The 18,112-nt window shown below is 42.2% G+C and overlaps 1 protein-coding gene across 1 annotated transcript in view; it reads left to right on the top strand.

The window, feature by feature from the left end:
• Window positions 1-18,112, top strand: part of OPHN1 (oligophrenin 1) — a 308,448-nt gene that overhangs the window by 186,686 nt on the left and 103,650 nt on the right. Inside the window, exons 6-9 of the mRNA XM_074202349.1 lie at window positions 9,091-9,201; window positions 11,165-11,269; window positions 12,823-12,952; window positions 15,101-15,201. Of these exons, the coding sequence (XP_074058450.1) occupies window positions 9,091-9,201; window positions 11,165-11,269; window positions 12,823-12,952; window positions 15,101-15,201 (447 nt within the window). The remainder of the gene's footprint in view (window positions 1-9,090; window positions 9,202-11,164; window positions 11,270-12,822; window positions 12,953-15,100; window positions 15,202-18,112) is intronic.

Below are 18,112 nucleotides of genomic sequence, written 5' to 3'. Positions count from 1 at the left end.
CCTGGGATTTTAAAACTGCTCAGGATTTATTACATAAGTCTGCAAAGTATACAGATTAAAATCTTTCCTCAAGTGAAGAAGCAGTAAGCTGTTAGTAAGCTATTAGAGGGCAGGAGAATAACAAAGGATAGTTTGAATGAGTGTGTGAAGAAAGTGAAAAGGAAAATAGCCAGGAGACTTGGCTAAGAGGAAAAGGATCTACAGATGTAAGGGCTGGCTTAGACCAGCCACATGGCATAGAGACCCATGGTTCTCCAGTGGGTCTAGGTCAGGAGCACTTGGTCTGTCTTAGAGAGATAGTCATCCTTTCAGGTGAAGGTAGGGTGAAGAAGAAGAGAAAAAAGGAAGGGTACTTCTCTTATGGACTTCTTTTTTTTTTAATTTAAGGCAGTGGTGTTAAGTGACTTGCCCAAGGTCACACAGCTAGGCAATTATTAAGTGTCAGAGGCCGGATTTGAACTCAGGTACTCCTGACTCCAGGGCCAGTGCTCTATCCACTGCACCACCTAGCTGCCCTGTCTTCTGGACTCCTTAGATGCACTTCTGTAGTGGGTTGGACGAGGGTAGCACTTGGGGAGTGGTCTAGAACCTGGCTCCAGGTACTCTCCAATAGGCAAGCTACATACTGGTCTTTCCTGTCCCAAGAAGTGTGACCTCTAAGTCCAACAGGTTATTTCCTGTCACACCACGCAAGCTTGACCCATCAATGGCCAAGGTCAGTTAGACTGAAAACTGGAAGCTGGAGGAAGGGGAACTAGCTGCTCCCATTTTGAAGAATTAACATTTACCAATGGAACAACAGGAGTCAATTCACATCACAGAAGGAGACGACATTTTCCTAACTAGACAAATATTTATTCAATCTTTCTCCTCAGGCAGAATTTAATATATATATATAATATAGCATCACTTTGTTCATAACTTCCTGCATCAACTTCACTCTGCTTGCCTCAGTTGCCTCATCTGTAAAATGAGCTGGAGAAGGAAATGGCAACCACTCGAGTATCTTTGCCAAGAAAACTTGAAATAGGGTCATGGAGAGATGGACTCAGTGGAACAACAACAACTTCTTGACTCCAGACCCAGTGTTCTATCTACTGCCCAATCAGATACCTCAGAGAATGCCCGGAATGGAAGGAAGGGACTTTAGTTCAGATCCTTGTTTTGCAAATGAGAAAATTGAGACCCAGAGAGATCTATTTGCTGGGATCACATAGTCAGCATGAAGCAGTGTGCAGAATCTGGTGGAACTTACATTTTCTACACTGGGGTGTCTTATCTTCCTCTTCTGAGCTGCCTCCATTCTTTGTTTCCCAGAAGTCACCGTAAGGATTCAGGTTCTGGTCCCCTTACCTATTTCCTCTAGGTTCCATTACAGCCCCCCCCCCCCCAGTCTAGCTCTATATTGTGCCCTTAGGGCATCTGTTCAAACCAATAGCTTCTCCTTGCAGACTAAGGCTCTCCTTTCCATGTCTTTCCCCTGCTATGAGAATCTGCTTCTCCAGCAGTTACAATCCAGCAGTTGAACCCTACTGGCTTCTGGGCAGCAAGGATGGCGTCTCTTGAGCCCATGATGGAGTATTCTGCTGCACTGATGGGATTTTTTTCTCAAGGTTTCATGGTATCACAAATATAGTTCATCTTTTGTTGTGGAATGCCATGATAGATGAGGTTTCTGTTTTTCAGGCACTGGAGAGTCCCTAAGATCAAACTTCAGATCATAGGTTAGGCTTTAGGTGATGCTGGAAGGGCCCTCAGAGGCCCATCTAATCCAACTCCTTCATTTTACAGATGAGAAAACTGAAGCACCAAATCATCTATAGGACCTAGATCAAGGAATATAGACCTGGAAGAGACCTCTGAAAGTTGTTCATCCTTCCCCTCTTCCAGACATCTGGATTTACCCTTGAACTGGGGTTTGGGAATACTGCAGAGCTCTTGCCTTCACTCTGTCTTTCTCCAAGTTTCCATAGAGTCGCTGTGACTTTTTAAGCCATGCAAATATTGAATCCTGCTCATAGTGGGTAATTCTCTGCTAGGATTGCATAGACTGAGCTAGTCTCAATTGACACTGATATTATAGCTGGATTTGGACATACCAAAGCTATGGTGTTCATCACCTCCCTGATACAATTTCCCTAGGGAATTTCAAGCTCACCTCAAACATAGGTCTTGATTTATTCTCATTCCAAATCTCGTAAAACAGAAACATAGTTCCATCTTCCTTAAATCGTATTAGAGGGACAGTTAGGTGGCATAGTGGATAGACTCCAGGCCTGGAGTCAGGAGAATATGAGTTCAATCTGGCCTCAAGACACTTTATACTTAATGAGCAAGTCACCTATTCCCACTGCCTCACAAAAAACCAAATAAAAAGATTATTATGGCCTTGGACTGATTTACAGATGAAAGCATCAATAGCACATACTGAATGGACATGTGGAAACATGTGCTAATCAGTTGCGCTGGTCACCCTGTGTCAGCACTCTGAGAGGCAAAACTACTCATCTGATAATTTCAGGAAAGCCAGCTCTACTGGTTGGGTACAATTGGTCAGAGCACAAATTTCAGAAAAACTTGGAAGGACTTAGATGAACTGATGCTGAGTGAAGTGAGCAGAACCAGGAAAACATTGTACACACTAACAGCAATGTTGTAAGATGAACAACTATAATGGATTTAACTCTTTTTTAGCAATACAATGATCCAAGATACTTCCAAAAGATTTGTGATAGAAGATTAAAGTATACTATTTCTACTTTTTTTGTTTTCTGTTTTTTTGTGGTTTTCCTTTTTGTTTCTTCTATCAAAACATGATGAATGTGGAAATATGATAACATGATTGTGCATGTATAACCTATATCAGATTGCTCGCCATCTTGGGGAGTTGGGAAGGGAAGGAGGGACAAATGTGAAACTCAAAATCTTATAAAAATGAATAGTGAAAATTGTCTTTATGTGTAATTGGAAAAAATGCTATTTTACATTGCAAAAACAAAACAAGTGGCCAGAACCAGAGTAGCACAGTTAGGTGCAATCATTGGGTTTCTTGTCTGGGTTTCCTTGGTCACGTGAGTCCATGTCATGGTGTCCATCTCTTTCTCAGGCACTGTTTCTTTTCTTTGGAAACTTTGCAGAGATCTGCCCAATTCTAATCCAGAGTTGGACACCTTTGTTTCTCCTTTTGGAAGACAACAAGGATTCTCCATAAAGCCCTCCTCTGTATTCTCTGTGCCATCAAACTGGCAACATATTTGAAGCAGGATTTATATGTAGTCTTCCTCTTCATCCAGGTGACCTCTCATCATGTAGACTATAAACTCATCCACCAGTTCCATGTCTGTAGTAGGGAACTTAAGAACTAATTGTCAGCTTCTCTTTGGGGATCTTGAAGTGCCTCACTGTTTGAGCCAGTTCCCATCCCTACAGCTTTCCCTTGGTCTTTCTTCCTGGCTTTGACATCTCCCCAAGTGTCTACAACATGGTATAAAGACTTCTAATGGTGTTCTTGTCATCATCATCATCATCATCACTACCACCACCTCCATCATCATCCCCAAGGAGCTCCAATTCTCCAATAATTAAAGACTGGTTACTATTCATGCCAGTTTTCCAGTATTGGTATAGCCATGGGGAATTATGCCATTTCAAGTGTGTTGCATCAATGCTCATAATTACATAGTTCACTTTAAGAACAAACGAAAATTTCAATGACACTCAGCCACACAGTGCTACAATAGTTATTACACACTTGGCCTGGGAAGAAGACTGCTACCAAATGATTGCTTAGAGCTTGAGGAAGGAAAGGCAAAGAGCTTGAATCAGTCCATCCTGGACAGGCACCTATAATAGAATAGATCTCTAAAGTCCCTTTGAGAATCTTGGCTTAGAAGTCACTTTCTTCTTTTTCTTCCAGTTTGAGTATAAAGTGCTTTGGACAATTAACTATTCGAATCATGCACTGACCCCCTACCAGGGAAACTATTCCATTCCCAGACCAAAATGAAGACTATGAATCAAAGAAGGTAATTAAGAAAGAACAGAATAATAGCTCACCCTGAAAAATAAGTGGGCAGTGGAGTCCTTTTCAAGATCTCTTCTGTTACCTAGTACACAAATAAAAATAACCTTCTTAATCAAGTGATGGTTGGGGTGGGAGGTGAAGATTTTACAGTGGAACACTTGTTCAGTTATGTGAAAACTACCCTTCTTATACATGGGCCGTGGGGTGAGGTAACTTTAGGTTCATTTCTCTTTGTCCTTTTAACTTGTTCTCTGAGGCAAAATCAAAGGAAAATAGATGAAAAGCACTTTTCAGGCCTCAAAGCCATATATATACAAATGTGAATGGTGATGGTGGCTGTGTGAGGTGAAGATCAATCGTAGCCCTTTGGGCTGGATTCTCTCCAGTTGTGGTGAATCAATAGAGCTTTCATTCTTTACTGGTTCCGGAAGTTGACCATGATTGAATGTCAGCTGCCACGGTAGCATCTCTTGCTCAGTAGGCCACATCCCCCAGCATCAGGCTACTTCAGTTTATTTGCCACTCTGCCCATGACAGCTCAGGAATATCATGTGAAGGGGTGAAGAAGAAGATGGAGTCAGAAGTTATCTGACTTTCCAGCCTCTCCTCTCAATGGAGTCCCATTTCTAAGTTCCTGCTTCCTCTCCTTTAGAGAGTTCTGATGTTTAGGGCCTTCTTTTAATAAATGCTCCTTTGCCTTTCTATCATAGACACTCACAGGTGCACTGGAAACTTCCATTATGGGCAATCCCCACTTTGAGGAGCTTATGATCTCCTAGGGGTGGTGATAAGTATGTGCAAACAAACTATAACCAAGATCCATGGGAGATAATTAAGAGAGGGAAGGCACTAGAATTGAGAGGGGCAGGGAAAGGCTTCTTGTTAAAGATGGATTTAATGGAAGTCAGGGAAGGCAGCAGGTAGAGAGGAGGATGGTGAGCATTCTAGGCATGGGCAAACAGTCAAAGAAAATGTCCAGAGTTGAGAGATGGAGGATGTTGTTTATGGAAAAAACCAAGAGGCCCTTGTCATTGGATACATGGTGGAAGGAGACTAAAACGGTAGGAGGGTGTTGGGTTATAGACGGCTTTTATTACCAAGCAGACTTTTGTATTTGAACCTGGAGGTGATAGGGAGCTACTGGAATTTTTCAGTAGAGGGGTCAACATAGTCAGACAAATAATGGAGAATGGATTAGAGTTGGGAACATTTGAGGTTTTTACAACTGAGTAGTATGGCAAGAAGTTGAAGGATGGCTGAAAAGTTCTGGAAGAGCCACTGGGGAGTGAAACATTTCCTCAAATAAAGCTTCTTGTCAGTAAATCACCAACCTTAAGAAAGGGTCATGGGGTAAAAGTAACTCCAGGGTGAGAACGTAACTGAGGAAGAGATGGAAAAGTTGAGAGAATCAGGAACAGAACTGAGAGAGGAGAAATACTCCTTTTTTAGCCTGGTTGCTCTTCTTCTTTTCTTCAGTCATTTGTAACTTGTGGCTTAGGACCCTCAGCTCTCATGATCACTCTCCTTTTGGCTCATTTTCCCTTTACCCACAGTTCTGCCTTGAAGTTTTATTTGCGGAAATGGACAAATCTCCGAGCTCCAACTTCTGTAAAAGTATTCAGGGTGACAATTCATATCCAGTATAGGACACGTATGATTTCACTCCCTAGCAAATGCATACAGCCTCAGACACTTAATAATTAACCTAGCTGTATGACCTTGGGCAAGCCATTTAACCCAATTGCCTTATGTGGCCATAGCAAATGCATAAAACACATAAAAGACTTAGAGAAGTCCATAAGTTACTTTTTTTTTTATTTAAAATTTTCTCCAATTACAGGTAAATTCTATTTTGGGGGGCAGCTAGGTGGTGCAGTGGATAAACCACTGGCCCTGGAGTCAGGAGTGCCTGGGTTCAAATCTGGTCTCAGACACTTAATAATTACCTAGCTGTGTGGCCTTGGGCAAGCCACTTAACCCCATTTGCCTTACCAAAAAAAAACCCTTAAAAATCTATTTTTAACATTTGTTTTAACATTTTCTTGAGTTCCAAATTTTTTCCCTCCCTTCTTTTCCTCCCTCCCATTGAGAATGTAAGCAATTTGATATAGATTATACATGTGCCAAACATGCAACTAACATGCAAAACATATTTCCATGTTAGTCATGTTATGAAAGAAAGCAAAGACAGAAAAATAAAGTATACAAAAGTATGCTTTGATCTGCATTCAGACTTCATCTATTCCTTCTCTAGAAATGTAAAACATTTTCCATCCTAAGTCTTTCAGAATTGTCTCATGTCATATTCCTGAGAAAAGCTAAATCATTCGTAGGAAATCATCAAACAATATTGAAGTTACTGTATGCAGTGTTTCACTATGCATCAGTTAATGCAAGACTTCCCAGTTTTTTTCTGAGAGCATCATTTCTTATAGCACAATAGTACCGCATCACTATCAAACACAACATCTTGTTAGCCCCCCAAAATTGTAAGAGAGATGCACTATATCCCTCAAGCCTAATTAATGTAACAAGATACCTTCAGATACCTTTATCAGGTGCATACACCTCTTTGAGTTATAAAATCAATCAAGTAAAGGTATAAATGAGGTGGAAGCAATTCCTAGTTACCTCTCAGGAACCAATCAGTAAGTCAGAGATGTAAATGAGGTGTAAACTAAGTGAAAACCAATGATTGATGACCAAAGGGAAAAAGGACTTTCAATGACCAGAGTGGAGAGTTCCCCTTTGGTAGGTGTAGCTCTCTGCTGAGCTTTGAGGATTGGGATGCCGAATACAATCCGCAAACTGCCTTTCCTTTGGTGTTTCTAGTCTGAACAGGCTCTCCCATTGCTAATGCTATTAGCAGCCACTGCTATTCTGGTGACAATTGCATCTGATAGAAAGACCAAATCTGGCCCCTCTTTGGAGTTTACCAAGTTGTACTCTGAAGGGAGAGAGCAGAAAGACAGATTTTTGTCTGGAGCTCCTCTTCTTCCAGGCTGGACTGCTGTAGGAATGGCAGATTTTGGACCTGACTTGCTCTTTTATCCCCAGTTTACAAGATGACTGACTGATGCTCTTCCACCAACCACAAGACATTTCCTAGATGACATTGTCTGCTTTCATTCTATTGGTACCTAGTTTCTGCCTTTGATTGGCTCAATAGAAATGTTGAGGAATTGTTCTGTTCCTAGGTTAAACCTTTGACTGATCTTGTAAACTCAAGCAAGATTTCTAGACTGACATCAGTGGTGCTGATCCTTTTTGGGGGTCTTGGATACCTCAAGATAATATTGTAAATAATTGAAGAAGATGTTAAATTTCACTTAGTGGTTAGGTAAAATAAAAATTTAAAGTTTTTCCATTCAAATTCATAAACCTCTTGAAATTTATGCATAGACCTAGGTTGACCCCTGGCTTAGCAATCTTGTTGCATTAATTATGATTGAGGAGCACAACTCCCTTTCTTTTCTGATGAGACATGCTTGTCCCCCTGGGGGGGATACTAAACTTCCAGACTCATAATTCTACCATGTGATTTGGACTGCCCTTATAAGAGAAGTGGATTTGGTGTTGGATTCTCACTTTTCCCCAGAGAAACATACATAATCTCCAACTTAGAATATTTTGGACTTCTTCTGGGAAGGAAAAAGAAAAAAGGATCAATGCTCTTTTCACTGAGATAACTGTCTGAATAACTGGAAAAGTCCATGTCTTTGGTATCCTTTTTCTCTTCAGAGGGCTCAGTTCCAGAACTTAGGAACTTTCTCTCTTCTCTCCAGAATGTTGAGTCTCTAGACTCTTTTTTTAAATTTAAATTTATTTAAGGCAATGGGATGAAGTGACTTGCCCAAGGTCACACAGCTAGGCAATTATTACATATCTGAGGCTGCATTTGAACTCAGGTCCTCCTGACTCCAGGGCCAGTGCTCTATATCCATTGTGCCACCTAGCTGGTCCGAGTCTCTAAACTCTTGAGGGACTTAACATTACCTAGGGCAAAAAAATTAAGCCCCCTTCTATTTTTCTATCTGGGAGTCTAGGGTTCACAAACTCTCCTTCCTTGCTTTCTAGGTGAAAGCACAAACAACTTTGCCAAGTTGGCCATTAGCCACCCTGGGGATTGGAGAGGGAGACTCTGTATCCCCCAGAGCCAGGTCTGACCTCAGTTCTCTCCTAAGAGGGCCAACTTGACCACTCATGCCATTTTTCTAGACTAGCACAAAAGATTCTCTCAGAACTATGGCAACCATCCCCAATTGATCTCAAATACCCAGAGCCACTCAATTCATCCTCAACCAATGAGATCCAGAAGCCCATCCCTGATAAACTCAACAAATTGATCAGAGACCTTGGCTAATCAACACCCTATAATTTATTCATTGATTCAGTTAACAAAGAAATGCTAAGTATCAGCTGCTGGGTAGAAAGTCTGGTTGCAATTGGGAACTTTAGGTAAGCCATGGCCCTTGCCCTCATGGTACTTCCATTTTAATAGGGGGATGAAACACATAAACTGTCATTCATTATATACTAGAAGCACAATGTACAATTTACGCTATAATATATAAGAGCACATCAGTACATCAGAGATAATAGGATAATGCAGGGAAGGGCGGAAGGCATCTTAGAAGAGGAAATCCAGGTGTGATTTATATGACGGATATGAAAAAGGGGAGGGAGGATGTTGCAGGTAGAGGGAATGGTGTGACCAAAGGGCACAGGAAGTAGTCCAAGTCCTGACAACTTGTCATGTGTAAGACTGCACCAGATGTTGGGGGATTCAGAGATGAGCAAGACAAAGTTCCATACTTCCCAGGAAGTTTCAGTCTTATCTGGCACATTCTTTGATCTACAGTTTCCAAGGGTTTTCTGTGAAGCCTGCTGGGGTTTTCCTACCCTGGTTAAGCAGGCATCCCTGGCAGGTCCTTGGCAGCTTGGCTAATGAGTAATAAGGGGACCTTGTTGGAATGACCTCTTCCTCCTCCCAAGCAATCTCCCAAAGCACTATCTTTCTTACCCTTCATTCTGTTCCATGACATCTTATGCCTTCTTTCCTATAGGCTGACTTACAGTTGGACAAAGAGAGACACAATTTCTTTGAGTCATCTCTCGATTATGTGTACCAGATCCAGGAGGTTCAGGAGACCAAGAAGTTCAATATCGTGGAACCTGTAAGTCCCATCTCTATTTATTGTTCTGATCATAGATTGTCTCCAAAGTGAAGACACTGGCTTCTCAAAAAATTCTAAAAAGCTGGTGGCTACACCAAGTTTGGTTGTCTGTGTCAGGGCTAAGCCTTATGGCTAAGGACCTCTTAGCAAGCTCTTTCATGACCTCGGACAAGTGACTCTTTTTTTCCTCTGTCCTCTGTTTCTCCATCTGTAAAATAAGGGATATTTAAATCGATGACCTGTAAAGCGCTTCACACATCTGCAATACTATGGTTATTTCCACAATGTTGATGCTTAAAATCATGGAATTATAAATCTGAAGAGATCCTTACAAATTATCAGTCAATGAGCATTCAGTAGTTGTTTGCCATGTAATAGCAGCTCTGCTTAGGCACACCTGTCCTATGTATGAATGTAAGAAATTTACACTCAAATGGGGGAGACAATTTATACATCAATACAGACATTCAAAGTAGATGCCAGGTAACTTTAGGGTGGAAGATGCTGATGGCTGAGGGGAACTGGAAAGGCCTCCTCCACAATTTGTCTCTTGAGCTAAGAAATTGAGGATTCCAAGAAGCGAAGTGAGGAAGGAGAGCACAAGTCCAACTTCTGAAGCTATTTAGTGCAGCACTGGCAGAACAGGGAGGAGCAGCAAAAGAGCAGGACTTAGGAAGACCTGAGTTCAAATCTTGCTGTGATAATGACGTTTGTCCTTCATTCTGGAAGAAAACCATGACACCAGGGAGGTGATGTCATGACAAGCACATGATTGGATTTGAGTGATGGGGGGCTGTGCTAAGTCACCAACCTCACCTTCTGCTCCAGAGTCATCTAGGTCCAGTGACCAGATATGAATCAGGATGACTGGAGATGACCCTGGATGTGAGGCAGTCAGGTTTAAGTCACCTGCCCAAGGTCACACAACTAGGAAGTGTCCAGTGTCTGAGGTTGGATTCAAACTCTGATCCTCCTGACTCCAGAGCCAATGCTCCCTGTGCCACCTAGCTGCCCTTAGATACTTACTAACTGCATGACCCTGGGTAAGTTACTTAACCTTTGTCTGCCTCAATTCCCTCATCTATAAAATGGGGATAAGAGTAGCACTTCCCTCACAGGGTTGTTGTGAGATAATATTTGTAAAGTACTTTCTATACCTTGAAGTATGAATTCTAGCGATTGATTCTTATTAATTGTCATATTATTCCAGAATCCTAATCCTGTTCTCTTCCCACTATAGCTTACCCACCCCCGCTTAGGAACTTGATTATTTGAACTCAGGTTTATTCCAAGAGATACTTGGTGTGAATTTCACAGACATTTGTATATTATTCTCCCCTAGAGAGCTGGGTAGATAGAGCATTCCTTAATATTTAAGCTGTATTCCAGTGCTATGTTGAGCCTGGTGAGACAAATCTAGGCAAAGAAGACAGTCTCCTGTCTTCTGGGAGATTACCTTCTATGGGGAAGAGAACCCTTCCACCATCTTGTGGGGAAGGGTCCAGCCTCATTCAGTATTTTAGAGGACAGTTGTGATCAGAGCTGGTGACCCTCTTCACCCCTTCCCAATACACTCTTGAGATTAGAAGAAGAAACTGAGACCCAGAGATGCCAAATGACTTGCTTAAGATGATTTTAAGGGTTAAGGGTCCTGTTGCCATGGAAGTTCTCCTTAATATACAGAGTCTTACTTAAGAATGCATCTGCTAGCAGATGGGACACTTACTCATTGTCCCACTGTGTGACTGAGGGGGAAGGTGTTGGCATTGGGCTGATTGTTGGGGATGCTGCACTGGTAGAGGATGGTACTTACAGATGTGTTATAATATATAGAATACCAGGGGAGCTGCATGAAAGGTTTACTGTCTAATGGTAGCTGTTTCCAGTATCTGTTGAAGGGGGGGGGGTGGGATGTGGGGAGGGGAATACCTGTAATAAAGTCTTTTTTGCCCATTTTTCCTAGGTCTTGGCCTTTCTTCACAGTCTCTTCATTTCCAACAATCTGACAGTGGAACTAACACAGGATTTCCTCCCTTATAAACAGCAGCTTCAGCTCAGTCTGCAGAATGTGAGTTCATCTCTGGGGGTTTCCATTTCCTTGTCTGTTCCCCTTCCTGCCTTGTCAGGGGTAGCTGCATTCTTTCCAGCTAACCTGCTGGGGCTCAGTTACAGGATAGTTGAGATAAGCCAGCCACATTGGTTCCTATTCTAGTCCTGCCTGTTCTCCCAGTTCAGTGGACTCTAGTAAGGGCCATTTAGACTCCATCACCTAGTAGTCCATGCACAGCAGAAGCACATGGGCCTTGTCTTGTGGACCTTTCATCTGAAGTCACAAATTCTGAATTCCTCTACGCTACGTCTGCCAAGTCCCAAGAACTTTGGGCTTGATATGTGAATGCTCTGTAATGTGGTGGAGTATGCAGATCAGTGGTCTTGGAGTTAAAGACCTGGGTTCAAATTCTAGTTCTATCACGTATAACCTTGGAAAATCATCTGGCCTCTCTGAACCTCCGATTCCATGTCTGTTAAATGAGTCCAATTGTATTTCTTTTACCTTCTTTACAGTAAGTAGGCTTTACAGTTGGCAATGGCAGAGTGACTCAAATCCTGACTCTGCCTATATGTGACTTTGGGGAAGTCATTTACCCTCTCTGGGGCTCAGTTTTGTCCTTTAGAAAATGAAAGGACTCTAAAGTCCTTTCCAGGTATAGAGTACTGATACTGGGACCCCAAGACTGAGTCTTCTAGATGTCTTCTGTACAATCCTGACAGGGTTAATTTCTTTGCCTAACCAGATATCTACTAAATACTTAGTAATTTTTAATGATTTGTCTACCTTCCAGTAAGGGCGCCTTCAGAGTGCCAACAACCTGGTCGGTATCTACATGCTACTTTTTTCATACATAGGATCATAATGGTGATGCAGGACCTTATTTTACAGGTGATAAACCTGAGACCCAAAATGCTTATGTGAGTTACCTAAGGCCAATCCAAGAGGTATGGGCAAAGTTAGTTAGAACAATGGAAACAGCACTGGCTCTGGAGTCAGAAAACCTTAATCCTTTGCCACATAAAATATCTATGTGATCTTGGTAAAGTCATTATCCTCCTTTGTAAAATGAGAGGGTTACCTATGAAGTCCCTGTCAACTCTAGGTCTAGGATCCCATGAGACATTTCCTTTCCCTATGCCTCAGTTTCCTCCTCTGTAAAATGAGAAAGTTGGATTTGATGGTTTCTGAGGTTCCTTCTAGATTTAGATTTAGGATCCCATGTGTGAACTTACACAAGACATTTCCTTTTCTTGGGTTTCAGTTTCCTCTACATCCTCTGAGTTTCGTTCTAACTGTAGATCTCAGAGCCTAGGATTGTGTATAGCCTAAAGTCTCCAAGATCATGGTATGATGTTTTTTCCACAATCCCATTTTCCTCCTAAGTAGAGATTATGGCCTCCTGGATGCACACACCCCTGCCTCCAATTGCTTTAGAAAATGCAGTGACTTCCTACAATAACTGCAGACCATCTGGTCAGTCTATTTGCTACCATCTAATACAACTCTTGCTGTGTCCAGGTGAATAATGCTTGCTTTGCAATTTATTCCTGATGATCATGTCTTGGCAGACAAGAAATCACTTCTCTAGTACCCGAGAGGAGATGGAAGAACTCAAGAAGAGGATGAAGGAGGCTCCCCAGATGTGCAAGCTCCCAGGGCAGCCAACCATCGAGGGCTATCTCTACACCCAAGAGAAATGTATGTATGGGGGCACACCCATGGGGGCCTATAACTAGATTCCTTTTGTCCTCTGCAATAGACTAGCAGAGCTAGAAGGAGCCTTGAACATAGAACACAGAGTGTCAAGCTAGAAAGGGCCTCAGAATATGCACCTCTTATGTACTTAGTAGATTGAGGTGTATTTATTTTGGCAATGGCTAATGAGGGAATTTGTTTTGTTTGACTATGTGTGCTTGTAATGGGTTTTATTTTTCCTGCTTTCTCAACAGGTAGAGAAAATTCAGAACTGGAAATTAAATGGGTGTTAAAATTGAAATATACAATGTGTGAGTTGGGAGGGACTTTAGAACATAGATCATGGAGTGTCAGAGCTAGAAACCGCTTTCAAACTACAGTGTTTGGCTATGTGTGGTGGTACACATCTGTAATCCAAACTAGCACGGAGGCTGAGACTGGAGGATCATTGAACTCAGGAGTTTTGTGTCACAGTGGAAGAGGAGAAGAAAGAAAAGAGGGAAAGGTGAGGGAGAGGGAAGGGCAGAAAGAGGGAGGGTGAGAGGGGAAGAGAGAGAAAGTGAAAGGGAGAGGAGAAGAAGAGGAAAGGGATGAAAGAGATGGGGAGATGTTAAAAGGAAGGGAAATAGGGAGGGAGAAGGAGCGAGAGACCACATAGTGTTTATACTGAAAGGGACCTTAATGATTGCCTAGTTCCAACCACCTTCATTGTGCAAATGAGGAGGCAGACTGATTGGAGAAGACTGCTCTCACAATGGATTTTAAAGTACGTTGCCAGCACTGTAATTCATGAAAGTGGGCGAAACCTTATGGTTTGGTTGTAGCTAAGTGGGATCAGTTAATTCAATGACTGAACATTGCAAATGGCATAGTTTTCCAATCTCCTAAATAGATATTATTAATTCATTATGTGTGGATGGGGGTGATGTTGCCCTCTGGAACTTCTCACCCATTGCCCCAAAGCCTTATAGTCCAGTGGCTGTGCCAAACTAGGGTGTTTCAAGTAGCCAGAAAGATAAACCCAGCATTACCTAGGGATTGGAGCTGGAATGGCTCTCAGATGTCAGTCAATCTGAAGCTCTTGTCTTTTATATCTTGAATAGCTTATATATCTTGTTTCTTATATCATGAAGGTTCATGATATAAAGGACCAAACCAGGATTTGAACCCAGGTCTCCTGATACCACTCAGTGAGATTTTTATAAAGCTCTTGATATAGGGAGAATAATGTATTTTCCCCTTCTGAAGAAATTGTTGCATGCTGGCATCTAAACATGTGTTCCCCAATATGTCAGGGAGCTGAATTTCCTCAGGCCCATATCATAGGAGAGATGCAATGATGCTTTTTGGTTCTGACTCTGCTGCTCATGACCTTTCTGACTCTGAAAAAGCCATCTAAACCTCTTAAGCCTCGGTTTCCTCTACTGTCTAACAGGCATAGCAAGCCTCAGTCTGCTTCCCTCCCAGGATGGTGAGGGTCAAATGAGATTAACAGTGTGAAAGCCTTTGAAGTAACTTGGAGGAGCCTGCAGAGAGCCCAAGTTGGAGACAGATACAATAGTACAGGCAAGAGGTACTGTGGTCCTCAAACTTGACTGGTGGCCCTGTACCTAGATTGAGGGCAATGAGATATTCCAGAGGTGTGAGCAAAGCTCACAGAACACCTATTTATGTAGACAACGTGAAGAGGACTTGGAGAGCTAACTGTAGAATTAGAAGCAGGAAAGGCAGAAGGTGGAAGGACCCAGGACTGAAGATAGGCATGGACCGTGGCAAGGCAAAGGGATTCAAGGGTGGATGCTGGTGGTTTGTCCAACTGGTGAATCAATATAGGGTCCAGGTGGCAAAGGGAAGAAGGGGTGCTGCCAGAAAAGGAATGTTGAGCTTGACAAAGTAAAGGTACTTGTTATACATTTGCAGAAACTGTTATCAAACCCAAGCTCTGCCCCTACTACCAATGAGTTCTTGTGCAAGTCCCTTTACCTCCCTGGGCCTCAGTTTTCTCCTCTGTAAAATGAGGGGGTTGGACTAGAGGGTCTCTGGCTCCCTTCCAGCTGTAGCTGAAGTATCCTTTAAGAACTAGAACTGAGAGGAACTAGAAGTTATGGTGAGAATTGTTTCGTTGATGTTTGTTCTTTGTTTTTGTCCCAGGGGCTCTGGGAATATCATGGGTGAAATACTACTGTCAGTATGAGAAGGAGACCAAGACATTGACAATGACTCCCATGGAGCAAAAACCAGGAGCTAAACAGGTTGGCCCCTTTTTATTATTTTGCAATCAATGTTAGTGACTTCCCTTGAGAAGAATCTCTGCTGGAATGTAGTAGAACTCTCATCATCAGGCCTTTGCCCTGACTTCTCCTTGGTACTTGTATCATAGTTAATTGTGTTTTCATCATATCCAGGTATATTCTGGTAAATGTTTAACAACCAGCCCCCCCGCCCCAAAAAGTGTACACAACACACTTTTCGGTTTAGCCTACATTATTGACATTTTTTCATTATTTTTTAGGTCTAAATAAGTCTAAATAAAACAATAAATGGAACCCTGATTTGTAGAATTTGATGATTTTCAAATGAAAATTTAACAGTTGGCACTAGCAAGCAGGTTTGAGCTGGCTCCAGTACACCTCTGTAATATCCCCCTAATAGACTGTAAGCTTTTTTGAGAGCAGGGGCTGTTTTCTAGCAGTTTTTGTCTCCATTCAGAGTATGGCACACTGGATGAGCATTGAGTGGGCACTGGGTACTTGGATGGATATGTGACTTCTCCGTATGGGGAGATGCAGCCACCAGTTCTGATGTTCTATATATGTGTGAATTCAGCAGTCATTGCCCTCCTCCACTAGGGGAACCCAAATTAGGAGCATGAGTGTGAGTTGGGGGAAGAGGGAATGTTCCATCAAGCTCTCCTACTCTGTTTTCAATTCCCTTTAGAAGAGGATAGAGGATTGACTTTGGGTCCAGACAAAGCTGGGTTCAAATTGTGCCTTTGCCACTTACTGGCTGTGGACAAGTCACTTAAACTCTCAGAGTCATTTAGGCAGCTCCTTGAAACTAGAAGGTTCAGAGAGAGTGCCAGCCTGCATCGATTCAGGGAGTTTCCTCATTCTATCCCATCTCCATGCCAGGGTAATCAGATTCACAATTCTGCTCCATTGCCAAAGTCAGTGATCTGTCAGAAAAGATTTCTTATTTCCCTTATGGAAGAACTTTCCCCATCCTATTAATGCTAATGCCTTCCCTTGGAGATTTTCCCCAATTTCTTCTGAATGTGTCTTATTTGAATATAGTCGTTTGCATGTGTCTCCCTTGTTGTAGGCACTTAATAAATCCATATTGACTTCTGCTGACTTACTATACAGTGAGCATTGTAATAAGAGCTTAAGTTAGGAAGAAAGACAAAACCAATCTCTGCCCTTAGGGAACTCAGACTCTAAGATGGGAGATTAGGAAATCATTAGATATGTGTAAGATAGCTCCAGAGTAGATAAAGAAATCCAAAAAAGAAGGCATTCATAGTTGGAGGGACCAGGAAAGGCCTCCTTATGAAGGCAGGATTTGTGCTGCCATGAAGGAAGGCAGGGAAATGAATAGGTCCAATGAAGGTGGAAGCCTGTTCCAGGAATGGTGGATAGCCCACTCCTGCAGCCATAGATATGGGAGATGGAAGAGCATGTGGGAAAAACAGGAAAATCAGCAAATTAGATTGACCAATGTATTGGAAAGTATGTCCAGGAGGCTGGGAAGGTAAGAAGGGGCCAAGTTATAAAGGACTTCAAATGCCTATCCAGACACTGTGTTGTGCACTTTACAAATAATGTGTTGTTTGAGCCTCACAGAAACCCTGGGAAGATAGTGGGATTATTATCTCCTTTTTACAGTTGAGGAAACTGAAGCAGAAAGATGAAGTGACTTGCCCAGGGCCAAACAACTAGTAATTACTTGAGGCAGCATTCTAACTCTGGTTTTCCTTACTACAAAGCCATCCCACTAGCCACTGTATCATGTAACTACCCATATGGATATGATATAAGTATGGAGCTTCTCTACAGTCTTCAAATTTTGAACTTCTTTCTTTTTTTTTGCTTCTAAACCATATTTTCCAACATATTTTTCACTAGCCTGCCTATCATCTAATAGTGCAACCACTATTTAACTTTTAATTAATTTAATTCTGGAGGGGCTACCTGTGTTTTCCTCTGCCAAAAGCTAGTTATTATGTATGCTTATCCTAAGTATTGTAATACAAGAGAGCCAAATGTTCCTTGAAATGTTTGGGTTTGGTTTTTTTTAGCTCACTTGCCTCATTTGTAAAACGAGCTGGAGGAGGAAATGGCAAGCTCTTCCAGTTTCTTTGCTGCAAAAACCCCATCTAGGTCACAAAGACGCAAACACAACTGAAATAACTCAACAACAACAAAACAATATACCATAAAACCACTTCCCCCTACTTATTTATTAGATTTTCCAAAGAAGACCCGTATACTGTATTCATTCTGGCTTCGTTTGTAATGAGAATGTCAAGATTGAGATGCTTGCATTCTTCTCCCTTGGCCCCTACTAAATGACGGATGTTTCAAAGACTCCCCCTTGGTACTTGTGATCTGTCTTGTACTACAGTTAGCTCTATGCCTGTCTCTCTCTTATCCGGTGGCCTAATACAGTGAGTACGCTTTTTGAAAGCAGACACGATGCCATTGATTGGTTGCTTGTTGCTCTTTGCTCTTTAAAAGGATGAAAGCGTCATGATGTTGGGGTCAGTGTGTCTGACTGACTGATCAGACCAATAGGACCTTGGAAGCCGTCCTGCAGGTCAGACCCAAATTGGCTATGTTAACATTTGGGGTGGATCCTCTAAATCTGAGCATCTTGCATTTCATTTGAGTTACTACAATACCGCCTTGCTTGTAGAGCACCGCACCCTCTCTGATGCAGAGTGGTCCAGTGCCACTGTCTCCATGCTGCACAATCCATCTCAAAGTTCTTCAGAGAGACCTTGGGAATGTCCTTGTAGTGCTTTTTCTGACACCCTGTGAGTACTTGCTCTGTGTCACTTTTCCATAAAATAGACCCAGTGCCATAGCCACCATTGTGTCCCTGTAAACATTCCCCAACATAACCATATCTTAAGTGGAACATAGTTCTCACTAAGCATTTGTT

This window comes from Macrotis lagotis, chromosome X, assembly GCF_037893015.1.
Source record: "Macrotis lagotis isolate mMagLag1 chromosome X, bilby.v1.9.chrom.fasta, whole genome shotgun sequence".
Lineage (NCBI taxonomy): Eukaryota > Metazoa > Chordata > Mammalia > Peramelemorphia > Peramelidae > Macrotis > Macrotis lagotis.
Note: the sequence above shows the minus strand (reverse complement) of the source record. Positions and strands in the feature narration are given on the sequence as shown.